Source organism: Ochlerotatus camptorhynchus, unplaced genomic scaffold (genome assembly GCF_037179485.1).
Source record: "Ochlerotatus camptorhynchus isolate MF236.1 unplaced genomic scaffold, CSIRO-AGI_Acam_v1.1 ptg000167l, whole genome shotgun sequence".
Classification (NCBI taxonomy): domain Eukaryota; kingdom Metazoa; phylum Arthropoda; class Insecta; order Diptera; family Culicidae; genus Ochlerotatus; species Ochlerotatus camptorhynchus.
This window is the reverse complement of record NW_027040657.1, coordinates 1,170,708-1,196,160: the sequence shown is the minus strand read 5'-3', so window position 1 is coordinate 1,196,160 and position 25,453 is coordinate 1,170,708. Positions and strand designations below refer to the sequence as shown.

The following is a 25,453-nucleotide window of genomic DNA, read 5'->3' as shown; positions in this document are numbered from 1 at the left end:
TTCTTTCCACGTACCCGATGGTGCTCTCGGCTGCGTTGGTGATGGCTGCTTTTACTATACTCCAGCATTCCTCTAGAGGGGGCACATTGAGCTCACCCGCCTCTGGCAACGCTGCCTCGAGATTCTGCGGGTATGCTAAGGCGACATCCGGTTGCTTCAGTCGCTCTAGGTTGTACCGTGGCGGGCATCGGTACCGTACATTGTTGATGACGAAAAGTTTTGGGCGCAGTTTGACCATCACCAGGTAGTGGTCAGAGTCGATGTTAGCGCCACGATAGGTCGATTTGCGATTCCGTCTGCTGTGGTGATCTCCAGGTGTAACGATAAGGGATGCTATGTTGGAAAAAGGTGCTACGTATGGCCATGTTCTTGGAGGCGGTGAAATTGATGAGTCGTAGGCCGTTCCTGTTCGTCAGCTGGTGGGCGCTGAACTGTCCAATCGCCGGTCTGAATTCCTCCTCCTGGCCTACCTGAGCGTTTAGGTCTCCTATGATGATCTTGACGTCGTGGCTTGGGCAGCGATCGTACTCGCGGTCGAGCTGCGCGTAAAATGCGTCCTTATCATCATCAGTGCTTCCGGAGTCAGGGCTGTGCACGTTGATTATGCTAAAGTTGAAGAATCGGCCCTTGATCCTCAACCTGCACATTCTTTCGTCGATCGGCCACCAACCGATCACGCGCTTCTGCATTTCGCCCATCACGATGAAAGCTGTGCCCAGCTCGCGTGTGTTGCCGCAACTCTGGTAGATGGTATAATTACCTCTAAACGTTCGCACCATGGATCCTGTCCAACACACCTCCTGCAGCGCTACGATGCCGAATCCACGGTCCTTCAGTAGATTGGAGATCGGATGCTCCCGATGAAATTGAGAGATCTACAGTTGCACGTGCCGAGTTTCCAATTGCAAGTCCTATTTCGTTGCTGGGGTCGTTGCCGTTGGTCTCGGTTCGTATTTCTCTGTTGCTGATTTTCCGTTGCAATGCTTTTTTACGGCTGGCTAGCAGGGCCTGACACCAACCCCCTAACTTTCCGGAGGACCAGGGTGCAGAGTTGTGCTTAGAGTCCTTCACTGGCACTCGGACGTAGAACAGCCGCCCCTAACATGGGGAACAGACGCTGTTGTGAGCCGCTCCTCCTGTAGAACAGACGCTCAGGCTTGCCGAAGCAAACCCCCCCTTCCCTGTCAGCCTATGACCAAAGTTCCCACCGGGGTTGGTAACCCGATCTTCCCTAAGGTTGCTCACAGTTCCCGGCTGGTACCACTGCTGGGAAGAGGCTAGTGATCTCAATGGGATCTGTATTGGACATTACCCAGCATTTACCGATATGTATTTTATTCTAATACCGCGCATGATATTGAGAGCCCTTGAGAGCGAAAAAAAATCATTTGAATGAGGATTATGCCATCACTGTTCGAGGCACAACCCAATATAGATTTAAGTTTTCATATCTGGAAACATGAAATTCTGGAATCTTAACCTTAAAGAAGGTAATGTTTAAGCACAAAAACTTCACCTAAGACACCAAATGGCTAAATATAACAACAGAAGCTCTAGGACTACTACTCCTGCTAAATTTCCATTCTGGACCACTGTGCATTGTTTGAGCTTAGGCTTTTGGCTGATCGGAGTGAGTTACGAGATTGGTGATGAAAATTTAAGGCAAGCAAAAACTTGAATTCATAATACATGAATTCGCCCCATTGGACATCGTACATGGATAGATTTGGTGGGTACATAAGTTAAAGTTCTTCAAATTAAATATGCACTCAATAGGTAGTTCTCACAAATTCAATAAAACTATTTTAGATCTTTTATCCGAAATCTCTTGGTATGCTTTTCAGAATTACCTTATTAGTCTTGTCTTAACAATATGGAAAATCTCCTATAAATTGTCTTGGAAGCACACTCTTCTGGAATACTGCCAGACATTTCTTAAATCCGACTTCAGCATTAAGTATGAACTCTCCTTTAAATTGTCTTAGAACTGCCTTTAGAATTTGATTCCCATTAAATTCATATCAGTATTCCTTTCAAAATCTTGTCTGAATTCCCCTGGAATTCACTCTAATGTCATATAAATATTTCTCTGATTCGAAACGTCGTCCTTGGAATTTTGTCTAGAACTTTCTAGGAGTTCAGCTCTGATATAATCTAAAAACACTGAGAAAAATCTGTATGTGTGTCTGTATCTGTGTCCCAGAAAGTATAAGCACAATTTATTATTGGAATAAAACAACGTTATGTTAATGAGCTTATTTCATGTATATGTTCTCTATAGTTTCTTTCAATTGGATGAAAATAATCCCCAGTTACTTTAATCGTATGCCAAGGAGCGAACTTTTGAGCTGATGTTGCCCATGAGCTACAACACAGATTCCTTGGCAATAATTTTGGCCACTTTTGTCCAGTCTTTTTCAAGTGTCGGTCGAGTAGTGCATTGACACCAAATCGGACCGAAATAGTACTGGGCCATCATGTTGATGGCATTGACAATTTGCCACACTCACATATCGCTTCCCAAACCAACCCAAAATAGACTTATCGGCATCGTCAGCTTCCCAACCATCACGGACTGTGTAGTATTGGTCTCCCGGAAGCGTCTTATAGTCAAATTTGACGCATGCTTAATCGTCCATGATAACACACGCCAATTTGCCATACAGCAGGCTATCATATAGCATCCGAGGCCTCGGTTTCACGGATGCGATTTGTTTCTGACTCCGTTTTGGCTTCTTCTGCTACTTGAACGTTATCAGCCCGTTGCTTGCCTTGGCACGTTGGACGTTTCTCTTCAATGTTCTCAGTTCTGACGTAGGACTACGTCTGTGATTTCTATATTGGGGTACACTTTGTGAAAAAAGAAAATGGAACATGTAACAAAATTATGAAAGATTTTGACCGTTAATAACTCAGCTGCCCCTGGACCAATTTCAATGATTTTATCGCCATTCGATCAGAAATATATCTATGCATATGTTAAATTCAAGGCTTTATCATTCTTCAAAATGTCACTATTGAAAACTGGACGAATGTGCAACTGTTGCTATGATAATTAAAAGATTGCCTGCGAAAAGTGATTTCCCTAACACAGATTTCAAAGTTGAATTCCACCCGGTCTCACCAAAAGGTGTTTATTCAATCACCGGGTGGTGAGTGGTGATGTTCTCCAGTACGCAACGAAAGGCTCCCCGCAAGCAGGTAGCTATCAAGACTGGCCTCAACCACTGATCGGATTCAGTTATAATCACCGCTGTTGTGGTGTCCGGTCGTCGGCATCACCAACAGCAGCAGCAGTGCTTTCGACGCGTGGTGTTGAACATTCTAGATAGAGCTGGAATTAGGGCCTAACAGCTTTTGTAAACAATGACTTCTATCGATGATTCCTAGAAATTCAAGGCTCACCCACGCAAACCAACATCCTCTTCAGGTGGGGAAAAACTTCCCCTATTCGATGGATATGTTGGTCTGCGTGGGCGTGCCTTGAGTTCCTAGAAATCATCGATAGAAGTCATTGTTGACAAACGCTGTTTCGCCCTAATTCCAGCTCTATCTAGCATTGTTCTCCAGTACACAACGAAAGGCTGCCTGCAAGCAGCGAGCTGCAGTCAACACGAGCATCCATAGCATCGCTATTGATCAGAATCAGTAGCCCTTCGTGAGTCGCTGTTGGCCATCTATGTCAAGCGCGTCATACTAAAGAGTATAAACAGAGAGAACCCTACTCAAAATCATATTCGTACACAAAACACAAGGTCCTGCTGCAGTTAACAAATAAGATTTATTATATAAGACCACGTAGTCCTCACCATTGCGTACAATCACATAGGGCTGTTCCTTGTAGTTTTTTTGGTCCAATCTCGAACAGAGACACTTTTGTTATTAACGAAAGCTTGGATGATCTTCTGGTTGACTTTTCGCTTCACCAGTTAACGGCCAGATTTAGATGTGTCCTCGAAGGTAACAACAATCAATACGAAACTAACGATTTTAAATTGGCTCACTACTTGACTAGCCTATTGGTCCCAAGCAAATCGATTAACGTATCCCATTCTAGTCAAAATTCTAGTACTACACAATGTTTGTTTTCATTCGCTATGAAAGTTTGACAGATAAAATGAGGGGTTATTGGATTTTCCTATGTTTCGAGGGGTGAATCGATTAGCTTGGGACCGAAGATAGTACCAGAGCTGAGCCAAAACGTTGAGCACCTTTCTTCGGAACCTACTAGTCTTAGAGTTACCTCTATGAAGGTAACTTCTTTACCGATCTTCTGGATGGCGGTTTGGACTGCTCCGATAGTTACTTCCTTCATTTTTGCGCACTACCTTACTGATAAATACACTTTGCGCATAGAAACTTGTTGAGCAATAAGTCAACAACAACACTAGATTAGATGAACATATAAACTAATAAGCTAATAAACTTCATCGGGGTAGAAATAGTTGCGAGTTGAAAGTGTGCTTATACTTTTTGGGACACCTTATATTTGGCTTCAGAGTACTCAGTTAAAAAACATTCTTATACATTTATACTTAAACATTTTAAGTATAAATGTGCATCATTGGACCCATTAGATGCAAAAATATTCTTATAAATTTATCATTATTGTTCTTGATTTCCGTTTGTTAGCCGGCAGGAGAACCTCGATCGCGCGTGCTCTATTGTTCGGTTGTTACGATTAGGTATGTGTGATGAGTTTAGTTTTTGCTCATTTTGAAACATAATTCGGAATCCCGGAAAGCGTGGCAAATATTAAAAAAATATTTAAGTTTATTCTGAATCAAATGAAAATAAGGCTGGTAAAATTTCAATTTGTAGTGTTTGAATCCGCATTTTAAGACCCATTAGATACAATTGAAAAAAAAAAAAAAAGTGGCGGGTTACACAAAACAAATTTAAAACGATTCTCTGTCCTGAAGAACTATTCACAAATGCGGAAAAAGTTCAAAAACGTGCCAAGCAGTTTGAGAGTGCCCATAATTTCAGTTTGGGTCTTATTAAAGGGTGTCCCACATCAAATTGCCTCACGGAAAAAACGCTGTAGAAAACTACCTAGTTGACCGATCCTTTTCAAACTTTCAGACAATAAAATATAACCCATTAGTAAGCTTTTGGTATATTTATTGCATTCGACTTCAATACCATAACCGTACGCTCGCACCTTACGTTTAACTCCACTCATTAGGTTCTGTACAACAACTGGCTGCAGCTTCTCCTGTACGGAAACCCACTTTTTCAGCATGTCTTCCTCAGATTTGACCTCCTTGGCATGCTTCGGTAGTGCTTGCTTCATAATAGCCCAGTATTTTTCGATGGACCTTAGTTCCGGTGCGTTGAAGGGTTCATGTCCTTGGGTGCGAAAGTGCCCCCGTTGGCTTCGTACCACTCCAGGACAACATTTGAATAGTGGCACGAAGCTAGATCCCGCAGCCAGGCTCCTTATTTATTTATTTATTTATTTATTGTTTATCAGTCAACAGGTAAAATGTTTACACCAATGACACTTGTTCTACAACTAAATACAAAACTAACGAATAACATAAATTAACATAAAACTCGTTTAAAACTAAGCCTTTTTGTTTCTCGTGACATGTTGAAATCGTACACATAATAACACCGGTTGAATACACGGGACATGCTTCGCAAAGGTTCGTGTAAGCCATAATTAGTTCTTGCCGGAGGGATGGTGATAAACGAGTGCGACCTAAGATTGCGACGACGTGTGTTGATGTCCAAGAGACTAAGAAGCGTAGGACTGTCAATGTTGCCTTGCAGAAGATCCCCAACAAAGCACGCTTTTGTCACGTTGCGTCTTGCTTCTAGTAATTCCAGATTTATAAGTAGACAACGACTTTCATAACTGGGCAGGTTGAATGAATCTCTCCACCTAAGATGACGTAGAGCGAACCGGACGAATTTTCGCTGAACAGCTTCGATGCGTTGAATTTCATTCTGGTAATAAGGAGACCAGACGATAGACGAATACTCCAAGATAGGGCGCACAATTGAGACGTCCTTGAACTTTTTTGCAAAGCGAAATAAAAATCCTAGTTGCGATGAGGCTTTAGACACAACGTACGCGACGTGATCCTTTAAGGTTAATTTTGTATCAACCAGAATCTCCAGATTCTTGACTGTCGAATCATGTTGTAGATTCACGCCTCCCAAAGCATAGCTAAAATGGAAGAGTGATTGCTTGCGGCCAAATGAAATAACCGAACATTTGGACACGTTCAGCGACGTTCGATTAATATGGCACCATTCAGCGAAGGCTTCCAGTTGTTGTTGCAGAAAAAACGCGTCTTGTGGTTGCGTAATCATGTAGTAAAGCTTCAGGTCATCGGCATACGAGAGTTTAAGGCATTTCAAGATGAAATTGACATCGTTCATATACAGCAAGAATAGAAACGGCCCCAAGTAACTTCCTTGGGGAACACCAAACCGGAAATTAGGGCGAAACGTGGTCTCCAATTTTGACGGACATACTTCGACCGGTTAGGTAGGATCGAAGCCAGGAAAGCAAGTTACTGTTCATTCCCAGCTTGTCGAATTTAGCAACTGCGATTTGATGATTCATTTTATCAAACGCCGCGGATAAGTCTGTGTAAATAGCGTCTACTTGTTGACCATTATCCTTGAGGTAGATCTCCCCGTTTACAGTCCCGGTAGTCACTAGCAACGCACTCAGTTTGCCACAGGAGCAGATCGCTTGCCAAATCATGTATTTCTTGGCAAACTTTGAAAGTTTCTGCTTTCTTACTTCCTTCGGAACAGCAAACTTGTGCTGGGCGGTGAAGAACAGTAGCCCCGGAAGCTGCCGGAGGTCCGCCTTGACGTAAATCTCATCATCCATGATGAGACAGTGAAGCTTCGTCAGCATCTGGGTGTACAGTTTCCGGGCCCGTGACTTTCCCACCGTGTTTGCCGTTCGTCACGATTTAGAGCCTTCTGCACTTTGTAAGTATGCAGTCCCTCCCGGTCCTTGGCTCTCTGAACGAAAGACTTGGACAGATTCAACTTTTTGGCCACATCCTGATCACTAATAGAACATCCATTCTGACCGCATTTCTCCTTCCGTTCGATGCTCAGAGTTTCGTAGTAACGTTTAATCACACGACTCACCGTTGACTGAACGATTCCGAGTGGTTTGCCGATGTCCCGATGAGGGAGTTGAGGATTTTCCAGGTGCTTGCGAAAAATCGAATCATGACGTTGCTTTTCGGGTGACGCCATTTTCTCCAACTTTCGAAAAACTGACAGCGATAAAAATACAGTGCAAACAATACACTCTAAACTACTTCTACCCAAATTTTCAAGAGAAAGTACCCAATAGATTATTTTCTACAGCGTTTTTGTTTCGTGATTCAATTTGATGTGGGACACCCTTTAGTTCTATTGAGAATGAGGTTATTCGGTATTATTTTAATGCTACCTCTCTATTATTATTTTTTATGATTCTCATGGACCGGGGACCAACGGCTTTACTTCCCAGAGATCAAAGATTTAATGCCTCGGAAAATTGAACCCTAGCCCTCTAGTAATTAAGTAATTAATCATGATTTCTCTTTTAATCTACGAGGTTAGATCCAAATGTAGTCCAGCCAAACAGAAGATCTGACACATGAAAATAACCAAATTTCCTTTGCAACTTCAAAACCCCGAAAAACTTAACGCGATTTTAACAAGCACCCGTCTTGATTTCCAACTTCCATCACTCTCTATCCCAACAAACTAAAATAAAACTCCATAAAAATCGATCCCGATAATCCCAGCAAGTAATTCCGTTATCATCTGCCACTCCACCGAACCAAACTCCAATTGAGAACAGAAAACAATCCGTCCGATAGTGCTTTCGAGCTTTCGAAATGGTCCTCCCCGTTGAAGCCGTGAATTAATCCGTCGTCGGAAGATTAGTCGCTTAATTAGCCACAAAGCATCGAGTTCAACGGTCTGTTTTTCGTTGACATTTGGTCGAACGCTATCTCTCTCTCTCTCTCTCTCTCCGGCTGTCCATATTTGTATCGGAACGAAGGAGGGCCAACTCCGATGTGTTTGTCGTCCGTTCGTTTGTCCTGTGTATATCGGACAAGAGAGGCACTTCGATAAGAGACAAGAAAATCGTAATGGACAGCAGGTCGGTCCGAAAGAGTCGTGTTCACTATCGTAGGAGGCGAAATCAATACCTAGTGGGAAGTTCGAGTGGGGGGTGACACCAAGGGAAAAGCTCGTGTGTGTGCTTTTGTTTTCACCATTGCCTGGTTACACAAGTATACACAGAGACAGAACCGATATACGACAGCGATTGGGAATGTACCTATATCCTTTCGGTCTGTTCGACCCAACGGCAGTGCACAGTGGTCGGGGATGGCAAAATCAAGAACTAAATTGAATTGCGTATAAACTATTGACTTAAGCAAAAAAGTGTCTACAGAGGAACTATTCGAATAAGTATTGCCCGCATACCTACAATTTTAAAAAATATCATAGCCTACCATGAACAAAATTAAAAACCTTACAGGATACTTTCTTGGGCAAAGTTGTAGAATTTTTCAAAATGTGAAACTTTGTGAAATTAATTTTTTTCTAAATCTAATTGTTTTGGAAATATGGACCATTTTCTATGGTTATCCCTTTAAATTTAAAAAAATATAAACAAAGAGAAGCTACACGTTTTTGCTGAAGACAGTATGTGGTTATGTGCATCCGTTTTTCATTGGTTGCAAAGTTATAGTACTTTTAAACATTCTTTACCCTATTTTGGCTGCATATAGGGGAAAAGGTGGCAAACCGAGACACAATATCAACTACATATTCCTTTTAAGGCTTAGATTTTGTGCTACAAAGTAGTGAAGGTTTGGTTAAGAGTGAATAGAGTTACGTTGAATATTTGTGTGTTTTGCCATTTTCTATACAAAACCCAATCAAACTGCTAATGTTTAAATGTGGCTCGTGGAATTGAGTAGCAGTTAAACCAGTTTGGTTTGATTTAGTATAGAAACATGCAAACGTCCCAAGAAATAATTTTGGTTTTATGAGGGTTCTGTAGACCATGATTTGGACTTCTTCTTTCTTCTTCTTCGCATTTCAAGCTTATTGCATATCGCATGTTAGCTTATTGCGTGCTCTCAACTTAGTGTTCTAGATGCACTTCCACAGTTATTAATTGAGATCTTTCGATGCCTGTACCATTTTTGCATTGGTATAATTGTGTGGCAAGTCCAATCATACTTATATACCCATGGAAGTCGAGAAATTTTCCTACCCGAAAAATTCCTAGACAGGACCGAGAATCGAACCCAGCCACCCAGCATGGTCTTGCTTTGTAGCTGCGCCTTTACCGACTGAGCTAAGGGAGGTCCCATGATTTGTACTCGTAGAATGTTATAAAACCTCTATAAAGCTTGCAATGTTACTTGGGGTGCAACGTGACCCTATTCGCTCATTTATGAATTGGGCTAACCAAACTTTTATTACTTTGTAGTATAAAGTCTAAACTTTAAAACTGAGAAGTTGATATTGGGCCCCGTGTTGCCACCTTCTCCCCTATATGGTGTCAAAAATAGGGTAAAATAAAGTTAAAAAGTCCTATAACTTAGCAAGGAATGTATATAGTCACATTCTGTTTTGAGCAAAAACATGTAATTTCACTTTGTGCATATTAGTCTACAACACTTTTTGCTTGAAAAAATATTACATAAAAAGTTAATAATTAAAAACTAAATTTAAACGGTTCATATCAACAAAATTCAACATAGATAACTTGTATTTTCAACAAAGTTTCATATTTTGAATATATCTACATCTTTGCCCAAGAAGGAATCCTTCTACCTCTTTAGGGAAAAAAGTTAGTTTTTTAGTTTTTTTATTATACTTTTTGGAAAATTTCTATAGTTGATTATTCATAAAATGCATAAGTCAACTCATAAGCAGAAGCCTTGCAATAAGTTAACTAAGATTTTTGCGAGAGGGACGACTCTATCTACGATGCAGAAAAGATTGTGTTTTGCTGTGGCTAGCTGCGCGCACGCTGAGTAGATAGAAAGAAGATTGATGACGATTCTGAAGATTTCCTGCAAAAATATTATGCGCGATGCAAGTAGATGCGACAAATGAAAGAAGATTTTTCGAAGATTGATTCGCTAGTGTGAGATTTGTTCGAGGGGGGTGACACATCTAAATCTCAAGTCTAGATGCTCAACAAATCTCCCACTAGCGAATCAATCTTCGAAAAATCTTCTTTCATTTCTCGCATCTACTTGCATCACGCATCATTTTTTTCCAGGAAATCTTCAGAATCGCCGTCAATCTTCTTTCTATCTACTCAGCGTGCGCGCAGCTAGCCACAGCAAAACCCAATCTTTCCTGCATCGTAGATAGAGTCGTCCCCCTCGGATTTGTTGAGCATCTAAACTTGAGATTTAGATGTGTCGCCCCCCTCGGATTTTTGGGTGTTTCAGGGTGTTTCTGTGTCGAACGAGCTGTCAAAACATTAAGCGGCACCATACAATGTTTACTGGCAACCATGATTTCCACAACGCTGAAAATGACATATTCCTCTGCGATCATATAGCGAATTTGTTTATTATTCAGTTCCAACCTGGATCGGGTATCAAGATCGGCTCTGCTTGTTTTCCGACAAACGTCAGCTTGATAATTTGTTTTTAAAATCTACCTCAGGTTCAGGTTCGCACTGACAAAAAGTTCGGTTTCACACTGGGTTGGAACTAGTTCCAACCCCGATAATAAACAAATTTGCTAATAGTTGTTTATTGGCGTTGACGGGACTCTGTAGCTCTTCACTCCTATGGTAAAATCCAATAAGCAAACGTCAGACTGTGCGAGATTCATGGTGGACTGTGTACTATCCTTTCACTGCAACGAAAATTCCCATAAGAAACTGCCAATCTTTGCAAGATGTGACGATGTTTTAACGGTGCCATCATCGCCAATTATACGGAACAAATCTTTGGGGAAAACGGGTTCAACGGCAACTGGGGAGGGGTTCTTTGTAGATCATAACAATCAAAAAACTACCCACGGCCTGGTGCATTGAAGGGTAGAAAAGCTGTTTATGGAGTTTCACGAGCCTACGAACGGTTCTTCTGATGGAAGCTCAGTCAATTCCAGCACTCCACGTGACCCGAAAAACTTTGTTTGAAGACTCGAGAATGGTTCTCATGAGGTGCTCGCTCAATCCAATGTACTGTCTGTTAGAGTATGCCAACGAAAACAGATACAGTCTACAAATCAATTCTGCCAGCTACGTTAATCCAGATCATTTGCATTAAATTTTTAATTTGAACACTAGCTGATATCCTGGCTCATACAAATAAACCATAATTGCAAGTGATAGCAAAAACCATAGAAATAAACAATCGTTCTAAATATTTTCAAATTTGACAGGTTAGATTGGTTTGTTTACTCATTAAAGAGGTTCAGAACAATAAAAAATAGATCGTACTGTCAAAGTTGAATGATAAAATCAGATCATGGATTAGTCTATTATAAACAACATGTAGGCATTCTTGGAAGTGGTGCCAGAATTGATGAAAAATTATCTTTTATCGGTTGGAAGCCTGCATGACAAGGTTTTTAGAGTGTGTCACCGAGGGGAACGACTCTATCTGCGATGCAAAAAAGATTGTGTTTTGCTGTGGCTAACTGCACGCACGCTGAGTAGATAGAAGGAAGATTTATGTCGATTTTGAAGATTTCCTGCAAAAAGATGAAGCACGATGCAAGTAGATGCGAGAAATGAAAAGTGATTTTTCGAAAATTGATTCGCTAGTGTGATATTTTTTGAGCATCTCGAATTGAGATTTAGATGTGTCGCCCCCCTCGTGTGTCACAGTGTTTTTTGTGGGTTTTAACACAAGGTGGCAGAGTGACTTACACCCTGATTGGCACACATACCGTTTATGCATTCGTATAGAACCTATGTGGTTTGTCTTGTGGAATGTTTAAGGTTCAACAAAGGGTAGGTAAATTTGTATTTTTCTTTATTTTGAAATATCATTCAATCATCATCATAAGTGTACCCATACATTCTCACATTATTAATATGAAAATTTAAAACATGTTTTTCATGTTTTTAGAACGAAAATTTCCTGAGTAAAATACATTCACTGTATTTACTTACTTGTATTCTTCGAAGTAGAGCACAATTACACGCAATCGAATACACGAAACTTAAAACAACTGTTTCACAAAACTCTTGGTGAACAAAGTTGATCACCAAGAAAACCACTTAAACTTTACTGCTTTGCTAACAATCGTGAAAGTATCATTGAAAACGGGTTGCCAGATGTATTGTCTCTTGCAATGAATCTAAGTCTGTTAAGGCAAGTAATTGTGAAGTTTGACTTATAAGCATAAATGAGTGGATGTATTTTATGGTGAATAAATATCAGAAACTTAATAAATCAATCAAAAACGACCATTTTAGGCATTTTACAAGTCCAATTAAAAAGTCACAGAAGATTGAACTAAACACTAGCAGGTAAGATGACAGTAGTTCACTTAACCTTTTAACAGCCTGGCATTCGTGTGTGGTCCTCCTCATTGTTCTTCATCAGCAGCTCTTTCGCTCAATGCGTCGTCGACTTTGGAAAGCAATCGTTTAGTGATGAGTGTGTGAGTGATGACCACGTTTTGCGTCCATTGCTGCAATGGAAGCGCTCTGCCCCCCGTTGGCGATACTGCCATACAAGTAGGCTTATTGGCTTATTGGATAGCGGAAGATAAAGTGTTTATTGTGTTGTACCTTTTGACTGTAGTGTTAAGATGTTTTGTCAATAACTGGTGCGATGAACAGCACACCGAGTATGGTACTAGATGCTCTACTTAATCTGCTTCCGTTGCATCAATTTATCCAATTAGAAGCTGAAAGGAGTGCTTTAAGGATTTTATAAATGTTTGATATTGATTCGCTCGTACTAGAAAATGAAGACTGGATGGAGAAAAATATAATTTCGATCGTTTATACAATGCAGTAGAATTTGATCGTAATGTTTGGGAAAGTGGGGGACCAAACATCAGACCAGGTTCAACTGTTTTTTATTCAGACGGTTCAAGATTGAACAATCGTGTGGGAGCAGGGGTAACTGGTCCAGGGATAGATATCTCAATATCTATGGGTTACTGGCCAACCGTGTTCCAAGCTGAAATTCAAGCAATTCTTGAATGCTCTGTAATATGCTTGCGCAGAAATTACAAACATTCGAATATCTGTATTGTGTCTGATAGTCAAGCATTAAATGCTTTAAAATCAGCAACATGCAATTCAAAACTCGAATGGGAATGTGCAATGTCACTTCAGAAATTGGCCGGTCAAAACCAAGTAAACCTACATTGGGTTCCTGGCCACTGTGGAATTGAAGGGAATAAAAAAGCCGACACGTTAGCCAGGCAAGGACCATCTCAGTAATTCATAGGACCAGAACAATTCTGTGGAGTTTCTACTTGCTCTCTTAAGATGGAGATCAAGAAGTGGAAAACATTGGAACAACACTTCCACTGCTATACAGGCATAATTCCGAACATTTCAAAGTCTAGCAAAATTCTTGAATTATCAAAGAAAGAACTCAGTGTCTATACTGGTTTGATAACAGGACATTGTCCATGTAAATAGCATTTGAAGTTAATAGGAAAACTTCAAGATAATATGTGTCGATTCTGTGGCATAGAAAAGGAAGACTCTGAACGCCTGCTATGCTCTTGTGCAGCAATCTTCAATAAAGGCGTATTTTTCTGGATAAGGGGCTGGCAGAACCCTTTGATATTTGGAATGCAGGTTTCATTCTAAATGTAATACCTGGCTGGGAAAATGCTTTTGGCAAGTCTATGTCGGTCACTTCACAAAATAGTTATACGACATCACTGATAAAGCAATACAAAAACAGGGAATATCACAATAGATCAAAGTAATGGTCGCAGTGATGAATATACACAACACGGAAAAAAATAGTGAACAAGAATCCTCGGCTCTGTAAAGTTAATTCGATTGAGCCTTATCAAATAAATCAATAAAAAAAATAATAGTTTCTACAAAATGCAATTTAGTTCGTGATTTTGCCATCTCCGACCACTGTGCAGCGGAGGTTTTGCTGTATCAGTTTGATTGGCTGCAAAGAAAGAGCTCTTTAGCCCCTGTTGGGTTGGCCAACCGAAGGGAAAAATCAGGGGATTCTACTTGTCTTTTCGCATCAGTCTGTTTGGGTGTGAAGTTCTGTGGGTTTCCACTCTGGACTAAAATGACAATAGTTTCTGCTCGAGTTTCTGTGATAATGCTTGAAGAATCCAAAGTGGATTTCTGCTCGCATCCTTTCTCTCAGCATCAGCAGAGATTGGCTCGGACGGATCTAATTGAGACTATCTTCTAGCTAGATGTGGATCCCGTTGAGCCGATGTTTGTCCCACAGTCTCATCCCGGTTGCCAATGTTTGTTGATGGGGGAGGAATGAAAAATGAATATGATGATGTCAATGCTGATTGGGAAATAAATGACTTTCGAATGATAATAATTGCAGGGATGGCCAACCGACCGAAAACCTGCCCCCTCCAAACTCCAATACGAACCGCACATTGAGTGGGATAAATTGGATGGAAAATGGATTGCTAACGATATCATTAAAAGTTTCAGTTCGTTTTTCTGAAAGGAAAGTGATGAGCTTTTGATCTGTGGCTTCATCATGTGGTAAAAAGTGGACCGGGCTGGGCCCAGGACAAACAAGTGAACCGAAAAGATTATCTGTCTAGGGTGGGTCGAGTGAATTTGGGTGTTGGGCGTTTTGTTAATGCAATCAGAGGATCTCATTTGAATTTGTGAGGGTAGGCTGTTGGTCACATGGGACTTTTGGAGTCACTTCCGGGGATGTGCGTTTGGTAGCATTGTTCCATTGTCTTCATCGGCTTTGAAAACTTATATTCAAGAATCCGTTCAAAAATTGATACCAGAAAATCCTCGAGGAAAAACTTACCAACGATGAAACTTTTCCCGTAGAAGGACGAAGCATAGCTTTGGGAATCATTTATAATTACCTTCCAGGAAAGTAGTTCCCCATCTAGCCATCAATTATTAACTCTAAACCTCAATTATTCTCTTCAGTCACGGATGTTCAGTTCTTCGTCAGGGCTTCTGTTCTCAAACTGACTGACTGGCCACCGAACCAAGCGTGTGCAATGCTTGTGGTTGAATAATTCAGACTTATTGACGTGAACTTTTCCGGGTGTTCTTTCGGGCGTCCAGTGTCTGCAGTCAAGAAACGAAATCATTTTTCCAGAAATGTCTTGAAGCAGGGGGGAGGGGGAGTTTTCCAGCAGAAAGACAGCAATTCTCTTCTCTCCAAGCCGATTGCATGTCAGGGTTGCACCGAATGGACGTTTGGTTTTTTCTGTGTTCTGCTACGGTTCATGAGTTATTCAGAACTTGGAAGTTGCATTGTCTGTCTTTTGATGGCGTGTAGGTGCAATTTGCTACCACCAGGAAAAGAACGTATTATTAGCGCTTGTCGAACAAAAAGACGTACACAACTTGCCATTAGGTGAAATTACATCCAATAGGAAGTGCAATGCCTGGCTTTGTTTCGATTTTCTGTTGTGAAACTCATATGCATTTAGGAGGATTCTCCGCTACCATTAAAAAGTTTGTGCAAACTAGTTATATATTTCGACTCAGTTCTTGAAAAAAAACATCGCATAAATTCTATGTTTCCCATTTGGTTTTCTTTTAGTGAAAAGCATAAGCCTACTGTGGATCCAATTTCCTATCCGGCTTTAAAATGCACCCATGTTTTCAACAAATTATCGATCAACATACTGTCATCGACCGACTCTCGATGGAACACAATCAGCCTGAACAAACCCGAAACCCCCGTCGGCCCCAAACCCCTGTGGCAAGTTTCCTGCTGTCAAGATAACATCTATGTAATTTCCGGTCCGGCCAAATCCAGGCAGCCTCTCGAGAGTGATGGCTCTTTTTCTTACGACGCAGCCCCCACATCCTTCGTCAATCACGGCCATCATCACGATCATCATGCTCTCTATTACCATTCCAAAAAATAAACAAGAAACCGGCACCGGAATTGTTTACCAGAGCAAAAGATACACGCTGTCCAGGCTTTGAGTCCGGTCCGGATACGTCACGCAGAGCAGAGCGGATCCAGACTTGTTTACACAAAGTGCACGCTGGGACACGGCTTACTTATGGCCACATCCAGCGGAGCACCACATTATGCTTTACCTGGACCTTCTATCGGAAAACGAAAAAAAAAAAAGAAAAAGAAAACAGAACCCCACCGGAAACGGAAACTGACACTGCCTGTAATATGTGTGCTCGTGTGTAAGTGTGTACTTGTCACCACATAAAGAAACCATAATCCATCATCTGTCCACACCGGTCACGTTCCGCATTCCAGACTGATGGTCTGAACCGCACGACAGGATAGATTAGCCACGCCATGGCCAAGAAATCGATTTTTTTTTTATCTTCCTATGAATTGTTTGTATCTGGGACACTGCTAATGGTCAGTAATGAGTGTTCATGTTTTGTTTGTCTGATGATGGAGATCCTTGAGCTGGAAAACAACAATCTACTCAATTATTCAGTGTTCGACTGGTGTCCTCATTTCCTTTGTTCTTGTTGTTCTATTTCTTTCTTTCTTTCTCTTGTTCACTAGCGAAGACCTTGTTGTACATATTTTCCCGTTTGCCCTGGCCCTAAGCCGGTTGACCAAAACAATAAACATGTCCGTGTGCGTGAATTGTGCAATGCTTTATCGTGCTTTTTCTTCTTTGTTTTCGTTTCTCTTCCAGGGTGCTGTTTTGTGACGTTTTATACGCGAAAAGCGGCTCTCAAGGCCCAGGATGCACTGCACAACATCAAGACGCTTGTGGGGGTAAGTTTTCTCCGTTTGAATTGGTTTTACTCTACAGTGATTTCTTTTTTGTTAATTGTTATTTGTTCCTATTGTGTACGAGTTTATGTTTCGGTTCTTACTTATGAAATGGCAATTCAAAATTTATTGTGCCTCGAAAAGATTGCTTTATTTGTGGGTCGATTAATAGTCATCGAAATTCATGCGATGTTTTCCTACATCCAAATGTAAGTAACCCTAGGGGCAGATCACTTTTGGTGCATTTATTATAACAAAAAATAAATAAATACGTTTTACCAGCAACAAAAAAATTAAATGCATTTTCTCAGTGCATTTTTTGTACACGGCGAATGAGAACGACCCAAATTTGAGTTGAGTTCACTTATAATCGCCAAAAGTGCAGGAACTCAGCGATGAGTAAATTTGTTTCATGTTTTCCCAGGTTTTTTCAGGATTTTCCAGGGAAAAATTCCCGAATTTGAGAAAAGAAAAGATTGGATTCACTCAGTCTATTGGTACCACTCCGAGACTGAATAAAATTTTCGTCAATTTCCTCATTTTCCGGCAGTTTTTTTAGTTTTTCCACAGGAAAACCTTAGAAATTTCCTGGAACATCCGTTGTTAGCACCGACAATATCCACCGAAATCGTACTTCTCGACCGTGCACACCAGAAAACCTCAACCGAAATCGTGCAGATCCTCCTCCGCTGAGAAAACTCCGTCAGTTTAGCACCTTGTACATAATTTTTGCTCAACACAATTAAAACAACCCTAAACAAACAACAATATCAATCGCTTAAAACACGCAGTGCACTCAATTTTACAGCTTTCCTTTCGCAAATAGAAACAATTAACAACGCCATTGACGTCAACATTGATTCCGGCATCACTACCAGCCAGATTGATGCGATCTCTCTGTCCTTTTTATTCTACGATTGCTGCTGTCAAATCGACCAATCAGAAACTGGCTCGGATTTGACAGCAAATTGGCTCGAAATCGCTACCCGATTGTCAAGTCCCGTCCCATGAATATACTAGTGAGGTGAAAAGTAACCTCCTCGACCGTCAGAATGCGCTGCAACTGCAAAAAATGTTATGGTGCCTTGAAGCACAGAGAATAGACGTCCAACTTCGGTCAGAAACTTGTGTAAAGATAAGTGGAAACGTCGCCGTTACGTGGCGATAGCATCTCCTGATTTCCTCTATAATTTTTCCACTTTCGACCAATTTGGCGGTAGTATCGATAAATTTTCTGTTGAAAATTGCCACTTGGAGCTACCAGCACTTAGTGTCTAGTGTAAATTGTGCAACGCCAGCACCTTGCTTAAGTTGAATAGGAATCTTTACACTAGTTTTTAGAGAAATTTTGTTCGAGCCTCAACGTCTTTTCCCTTGTTTGTAGACCGTTCATATTTAGGCAGACATGCCAAATTTCAGTGCGATACAGTCTTTAGTTTTGTTTTTGCTGACTGTTGTAGGATTGGGCGATCTTCAGAGAAAGATCGTTCTTGACAGATCGATCTTATATTTGGCACTAGAATCGATCCACTCATTAAATTGGTACCAAAGAGTCGATCTTTGGTAGATTGATCTTTTGATTTCTTTAATACGCTTGTTTACGTTGGTATCCCAATTTTTTTTTTTATAATATTGAATTAAATCACCGGTCCGAATTTTTTCGTTGAATATAATGCGCACAAAGCAACGAGCAAACGAAAGCAAAGAGGATATGAACGTCACACTTTCTCACTGTCAATGTGTGAGTCAGTTTAGTTCGGTTGCCAAAAAAGTGTACGGAGAAACATAATGATAGGGTAAATTGATGTAATGTCAGCCTAAATGCACCTAATTTGGGCCCATATATAAATTCTAAAATGGACTAAATTTTCAATAGCGACCAAAAATATCCATTAGTACCGTGACAATGACGCTTCTTCTTCTTCTTATTCGCATTTCAAGCTTATTGCTTACCGCATATTAGCTTATTGCGTGCTCTCAACTTAGTGTTTTTTTTTCTTTGGTTTGTTTTTTTCCGTCGATCTTGTTTTCCGTGCTGAGCACCAATGCTACCGACGTGCCAGGAAGGCAGCTCCCACACCTGGACCCAGCGTTGCCAGATTGTTTCCATGGTTATCGGTATAAAATGATTAAAAAATCGGTATTTATCGGTATTCACTGATTTAATTAATTTTAATTTTTTCAATTTTTTTTGGACTAAAATCAAGAGATGTACTTTTTATGTAAGTCGAAAGAAATCTCTGGGAAATATTTGAATAAGTCTCTTAATGATACCGACTAAACTTCCAGAGGAAGAATAAAGAAGATCTGTGGAGAAAGTTTGAAGGAAGTTCTAAAAAATTTTCAAAAAAAGATCCGGAATCTTGCAAGACAAATATTGAGAACCTTCTGGCAAACATATATTAGTAACTTTCGGAAAAAATTTAGAAGTCCGAAAAGTTTGGAAATTGGAATCCAATCCCGGAGGACCTATTTCCTGGGGAAGTTAGGAGAAGCTTGGAAAAACCTTCCAACAAGTCGGAAAAAAAACCTCCGGAGAGTGACTTATGAAGAAACTTTCATAGGAAGACAAAATAAACTTTTGGGAGAACTCGATAGATGCATCCGGTTGAACTTTAATTGAACTTCTTGGAGAAGACGGAAGAAACTTCCAGGAGACACTGGGAGAAACTTCGTTAAGTAGATTGGAAGAAACTTCTGGAAAAAGTCAGACGCCAGAGGGCTTACGGAACAGAATTGATACTTCAAGAAGAAGATGGGAAAATATTTGGAAGATTTAGATTTCTTGGGGATGTTAGCACAATATTCCCTGTAGTTACTCATAAGCTCTATTGATCCAGCAATTTTCCTGATATTCATAAAACATCCATGAAAATCCCACAATGTTCCTGAAGTTTTCGGAACATTCCTGAATTGCAGTTCGGAATATCCCATAATTCTTCGGATCTCCTTGAAAGTTCTTGCAATTTTCCTAATGTTAATGGGGATGTTTTGAGGTTCTCTGATCATCCTTGAAGTACTCGGATCTTCCCTGATTATTTTGAAACTATCGGAAAATCTCTTATCTACTTTAAAAGTCCCTTGAACATCTTTAGCGCATACAATTTTAAATTAATAAACATCAGCATTGAAGTTCTGTGATCTTCCCGATTTTTCTATTTTTTTTTAAAGTTCTGTAAACTGCCGATAAAAACCACAGAACTTCCCTTAAAATGTTCTCACAATTTTCTAATGTTCATATTACTTTCCCTACGTTTCCAAAATTTTCATGAACCTCTCGGAACTTAACTGAAGTTTTCAAAAATTCTCTGAGATTCTCGAAACTCATTTAAAGATTCTGAAATTTCCTTGAATTTATATGTCCTGAAGTTCTCAGAGCTTCCCTAAAGTTATCTCAATTCTCCTAAACAAATGGAACTATCCGGAAAACCATTGAATTTCTTTGAAGTTCTTTGGTCTTGTGAAGATTCCAAAATATTTCAGTTTCCCTAAGTTCATTAGAGTTCTCTGGGCTTTCTTGAGATTTCCGGGTTCTCGAATTTGAACAGAAATTCATGAAATTGTCTTTAATTTATCGGAACCTACCCAAAAGTTCAAACTATTCTGAAGTTTCAGAACTTCTGAAAGGTTCCTAAAGTTTTCCTGAAACTAATGGAACCACAATAAAACTCTGGAAGCATTTCTGAAGTACCGGGGAAGTTGAAAAAACTGACACGAGGAGACGGGAGGAGACGGGAGAACCTTTCGACGAAGCCAGAAGAAGCTTCCAAGGGAAGTCGAAATAGCTTTCCGGAAGAAATAGGAAAATAAGTTACAGGCTAAAGTGGACGGAAATTCCTAGGGAAAGTTGGAAGAAACTTCACAGGAAAGATTGAAGAAATTTCAGGAAGTTCAAAAATTAACGTTTTTATGGATCTATTTTTCCAAAGAGTAGAAGTTTTTTTTTCCGATTGCCAGAAATTACTGGGGTGACCCATTAGCTGTTTCTCGACTACTTGGTAAACAAAAATGGCGAGGAAATGGAAGCATTAGTCGAAAGAGTATCAATCATAAGACATTTTTGAAGATGAATTTTTTTTAGAGCACTCTCAAAAATGTTAATTTTTAATAAGATAAAAGTCTGTCACAATAGTTTCCTCTGACAATTCAGTGCGGGCAGGCAGCAATCATTTTGATTATTAATAATAAAAAAATCGGTATAAATCGGTATTAAAACTCCAAAATCGGTATTTTGAGAAACCTTATCTGTATATCGGTATCAAGTTTGAAAATCGGTATAAATACCGATAAATCGGTATATCTGGCAACGCTGCCTGGACCCTACCTATCGACCCATCAACTCATGAACCGGGGACCAACAGTTTTACTTCCCTTCCGAAGGAAGGCGTGATCAGAGATGTTATGCCTCGGAACATCCCGGCGGCGCCGACTAGGATTGAACCCAGGCCTGCTGGGGTGAGAGGTAATCACGCTTACCACTACACCACTGGCGCCGTTTCAACTTAGTGTTCTAAATGCACTTCCACAGTTATTAATTGAGAACTTTCGATGCCAATTACCAATGCATGAATTTGTATATTGTGTGGCAAGCACAATGATAATCTATGCCCAGGAAAGTCGAGAAAATTTCCAACCCGAAAGATTCCCTCGACCGGAGCGGGAATCGAACCCGCCGCCTCCGGCTTGGTAATACCGTGCCTTTACTGACTAGGCTATGAGGCCCCTACAAATTGTAATTGACGCCTAAAGTCATTGTTTACAAAAGCAATTACGCCCCTTTGAAATGTTGGCACTGAATTGTGTATTTTTTAATAATTAATGATTGATTAATCAAAATTTATCATTCTGTTTCGCCGTGTAGACAAAATGTGACAGCAAAGAGCATGTGTGAGGTAGCCCAAACTGTATTTGTAAATATTGCAAACGCAAATAGTGACATCATTGTAATCCAGCTAATAGGAAGTGATTCTGACGTTATGTTTGTAAAATACCACGCAGTCTGGGATGAAAGTAAATCATATTTTCGATGTAAATACACTTAAAAAATTCAACACTTTTTTTAAGGTCGAAAAGATCGAACGAAAAAATCGATTTTTTCGATCTTTTCGTGGACAAAGAATCGATCCGAAAAATCGGCAATCGGGGTGAAAAAGATCGATATTCTAAGGATCGATCCTGGATCACCCAATCCTAGATTGTTGTTGACGTGTTTGGCATCATGTTGAGTATGGATAAAAACGATCTTCGTTCTCTCATAAAACATTATTTTTTGAGTGGCAAAACGGCGAAGGAATCAAAAGAAAAGTTGGATAATTATTATGGGACTAATGCTCCGTCAGATTACACCGTCAAATATTGGTTTCGAGAGTCTCGTAGTGGCCGCAACTCCACTACCGATCAAGTTCACAGCGGTAGGCCCTCCAATGCGGTTACAGAGGAAAATGTCAAGAAAGTATATGAAATGGTGTTGGCTGACCGGAAAGTGAAGGTGCGCCAGCTTGCAGATACCGCAAAGATTAGTACTGAGCGCACACGCCATATTTTGGGCGAGATACTGCATTTGAAAAAAACTATCCTGTCGCTGGGTGACGCGCAAGCTCACTTCTGACCAAAAACACTGGAGGTGGCTGGGTTCAATTCCCGGTCCGGTCTAGGAATTTTTCGGGTTGGAAAATTTCTTGACTTCCCTAGGCATAGAAGTATGATTGGACTTGCCACACAATTAAACCAATGCAAAAATGATACAGGCATCGAAAGCTCTCAATTAATAACAGTGTAAGTGCACCTAGAACACTAAGTTGAGAGCACACAATAAGTTAATATGCGATATACAATAAGCTTGAAATGCGAAGAAGAAGAAAGAAGTCTAAATCATGGTCTACAGAACCTTCATAAAACCAGAAATGTTACTTGAGCTATTGCACCCCAGCGAACATAATGAGTGCCCGGCAATGGACTGAAGCCGGCACGAGTGCTCCGAAGTGGCCGAGGGAGGCTCGATGGGTCAGAAAGGTTATGGCGTCAGTTTTCTGGGATTGTCATGGCATACTCTTCGTGGACTACCTCGAAATATGAAAAACCATGAACAGCGAGTATTACCAACCGGTAGAAACTAACGATTTTAAATTGGCTCACTACTTGACTAGCCTATTGGTCCCAAGCAAATCGGTTAACGTATCCCATTCTAGTATACATTCCAGTACTACACTATGTTTGTTTTGATTCGCTATGAAAGTTTGACAGATAAAATGAGGGGTTTCGAGGGGTGCATCGATTAGCTTGGGACCGAAGATAGTACCAGAGCTGAGCCAAAAAGCTGAGCACGTTTCTTCGGGACCTTCTAGTCTTAGAGTTACCTCTATGCTATTATCTCTTCCCAAACTTCAAAAGATGGCTCATCAATAAAAAAAATCAGCTCACGTGAGGAAATCATCGACGCCGCGGAGGAGACGGGATCATGAAGTTGGAAAATCGCTGGAATAGGTGTATCGAGCTAAAAGAGGACTATATTGAATAAAATTAAAAAAAAGACACTTACTTTTCACCCCACCTAGTAAATATGACATATCACAAGTCAGTAGATTGACATCGATTTGAAAATATGAAGTTATCATTTTTCTTATATAAAGCGTCACAACCTCCAATATTTGATTAATCTGACAAGATTGCATTTTTTAATTAACCATTTCAATAGAAATCCAATACAAAATATCATTTATCGACAACCTCAGACATGTTACACGGAATCAGTTATGCAAAGCCATTACTGGATCTGTTTTTCTCAACTTATAAACAGACTGTAATCATCCACCGTTTTCATAATCTTCAAATGAAAAAAAACATCGTATTTGTTGGAGTAAATCGGTAACGCAGTGTGCTGATCACCTCCTTGGAGACCGAACGTCACCCCTAGCAACCTAAGTTTTCTTAAATAAACAACGGTGAAAAACTTTTCATTCCTGTTCAAGAGTCCACTCAAGCTAGTCGTTAAATAAAATCCATTCTACTTTTAAACTTTGCTGTTCCGGTTCTTTCTAACCATCAAGAGGTTATGGGCGACTCACGCAAGGATTTGGTCCACGGGATCCCGCAGTTCTCGGGCACTGGTTTCGACAATTGGCAATTTCGAGTGGAGAAGTATCTGAAGTCCGTGAAGCTGTTGGATATCATCAAGAAGGATCCTCCGATGGAAGCGGCCGAGCTCACGAAGTTCCAGGAAGATGACGGTAAGGCGGCGTTCCTGCTGACGTCATTTGTTCATGACGATTTGCTGCATTTGGTGCGGGACAAGGAGACGTCCAAGGAGATGTGGATGAGCCTTGAATCCGCCTACGCCAAGAAGTCCGTCTCGTCGCAGACATTCGTCAGGAAGCAACTTGCGAAGCTACGAATGATGGAAGGTTCGTCTGTGAAAGATCACCTGAAAACCTTCGAAGAGCTGATCCGACAACTGAAGCTGGCCGGAGCGAAGCTTGAAGAGAACGATATTGTGTCCCAGCTGTTTGCTACCCTTCCCGAGTCGTTCGATCCGTTGGTTACGGCACTGAAAAATCTAGGTGAGGAAAACCTAAAACTGGATGTTGTTCGCGAGCTCCTTCTTGCCGAGGAGCTCAAGAAAACCGACCGGGCAGCGGATTCCTGCCAAGAGAAACCTGCAGCATTCCAAGGATCGAAGCAGAAGCCTGGTAAGTTCACCGGAAAGTGTAACCGTTGCCAGAAGAAGGGGCACAAGGCCAAGGACTGTGGTGTGAAGTTGAAGACAGATGGGCGCGCTGAAGCTAACGCTGCTGCTGGAGGTAAGGCGGTGGCTTTTATGACCGGGAGATGCTCCCAAACAAAGGACAAGGGAGCAGTTTCCTTTAAGCTGGATTCCGGAGCCTCGGACCACCTTGTGAATGTGAAGCACTGTTTCGCCGACCTCACGAAGCTGAAGCACCCTGTCGTCATAAACGTGGCGAAGGATGATCAATCCCTGATTTCCCGGCACAGTGGCACGATCAACGGCGTCAACAAGGAAGGTAACTATATCAGCTTGAAGAACGTCCTCTTCGTACCAGATCTTCGAGCGAACTTGCTATCTGTGAAGAAGATGGCAAAAGCGGATCTTGATGTCACATTCACGAAAAAGGAAGCGATCATGAAGCAAGGTCGTGACCTGATTGCGAGATGTCCCATGCGGGGCGATTTTTACGAGCTCAATCTCCGTGTCGATACGGTGGCGGCCAACATGTGTGGAGCTGTGACTGGTAACCTGTGGCATCGTCGACTGGCTCATTTGGGGAGCAAGAGTTTGCAGACACTCGCGAAGCATGGCATGGTAACAGGTATTCCCGAGAAACCAGATAAATTGGATTTTTGTGATGTTTGTGTTCTCGGAAAGCAGTGCCGAGAACCATTCACGGGTACTAGAGTCCGTGCTACAAGACCTCTAGAACGAGTGCACTCCGATGTGTGCGGTCCAATTACACCAGCGGCTTGGGATGATTCTCGGTACTTCGTCACCTTTATTGATGATTACACGCACTTTGCAGTAGTATATCCCATCAAGAAGAAGTCCG

At 41.0% G+C, this 25,453-nt stretch overlaps 1 protein-coding gene across 3 annotated transcripts in view; it reads left to right on the top strand.

Moving 5' to 3' along the window:
* Positions 1-25,453, top strand: part of bru1 (bruno 1) — a 756,396-nt gene that overhangs the window by 359,795 nt on the left and 371,148 nt on the right. For all 3 annotated transcript variants that reach the window (XM_065222372.1, XM_065222373.1, XM_065222374.1), the window contains exon 3: positions 16,816-16,898. In XM_065222372.1, coding sequence (XP_065078444.1) covers positions 16,816-16,898 — 83 coding nt within the window. The remainder of the gene's footprint in view (positions 1-16,815; positions 16,899-25,453) is intronic.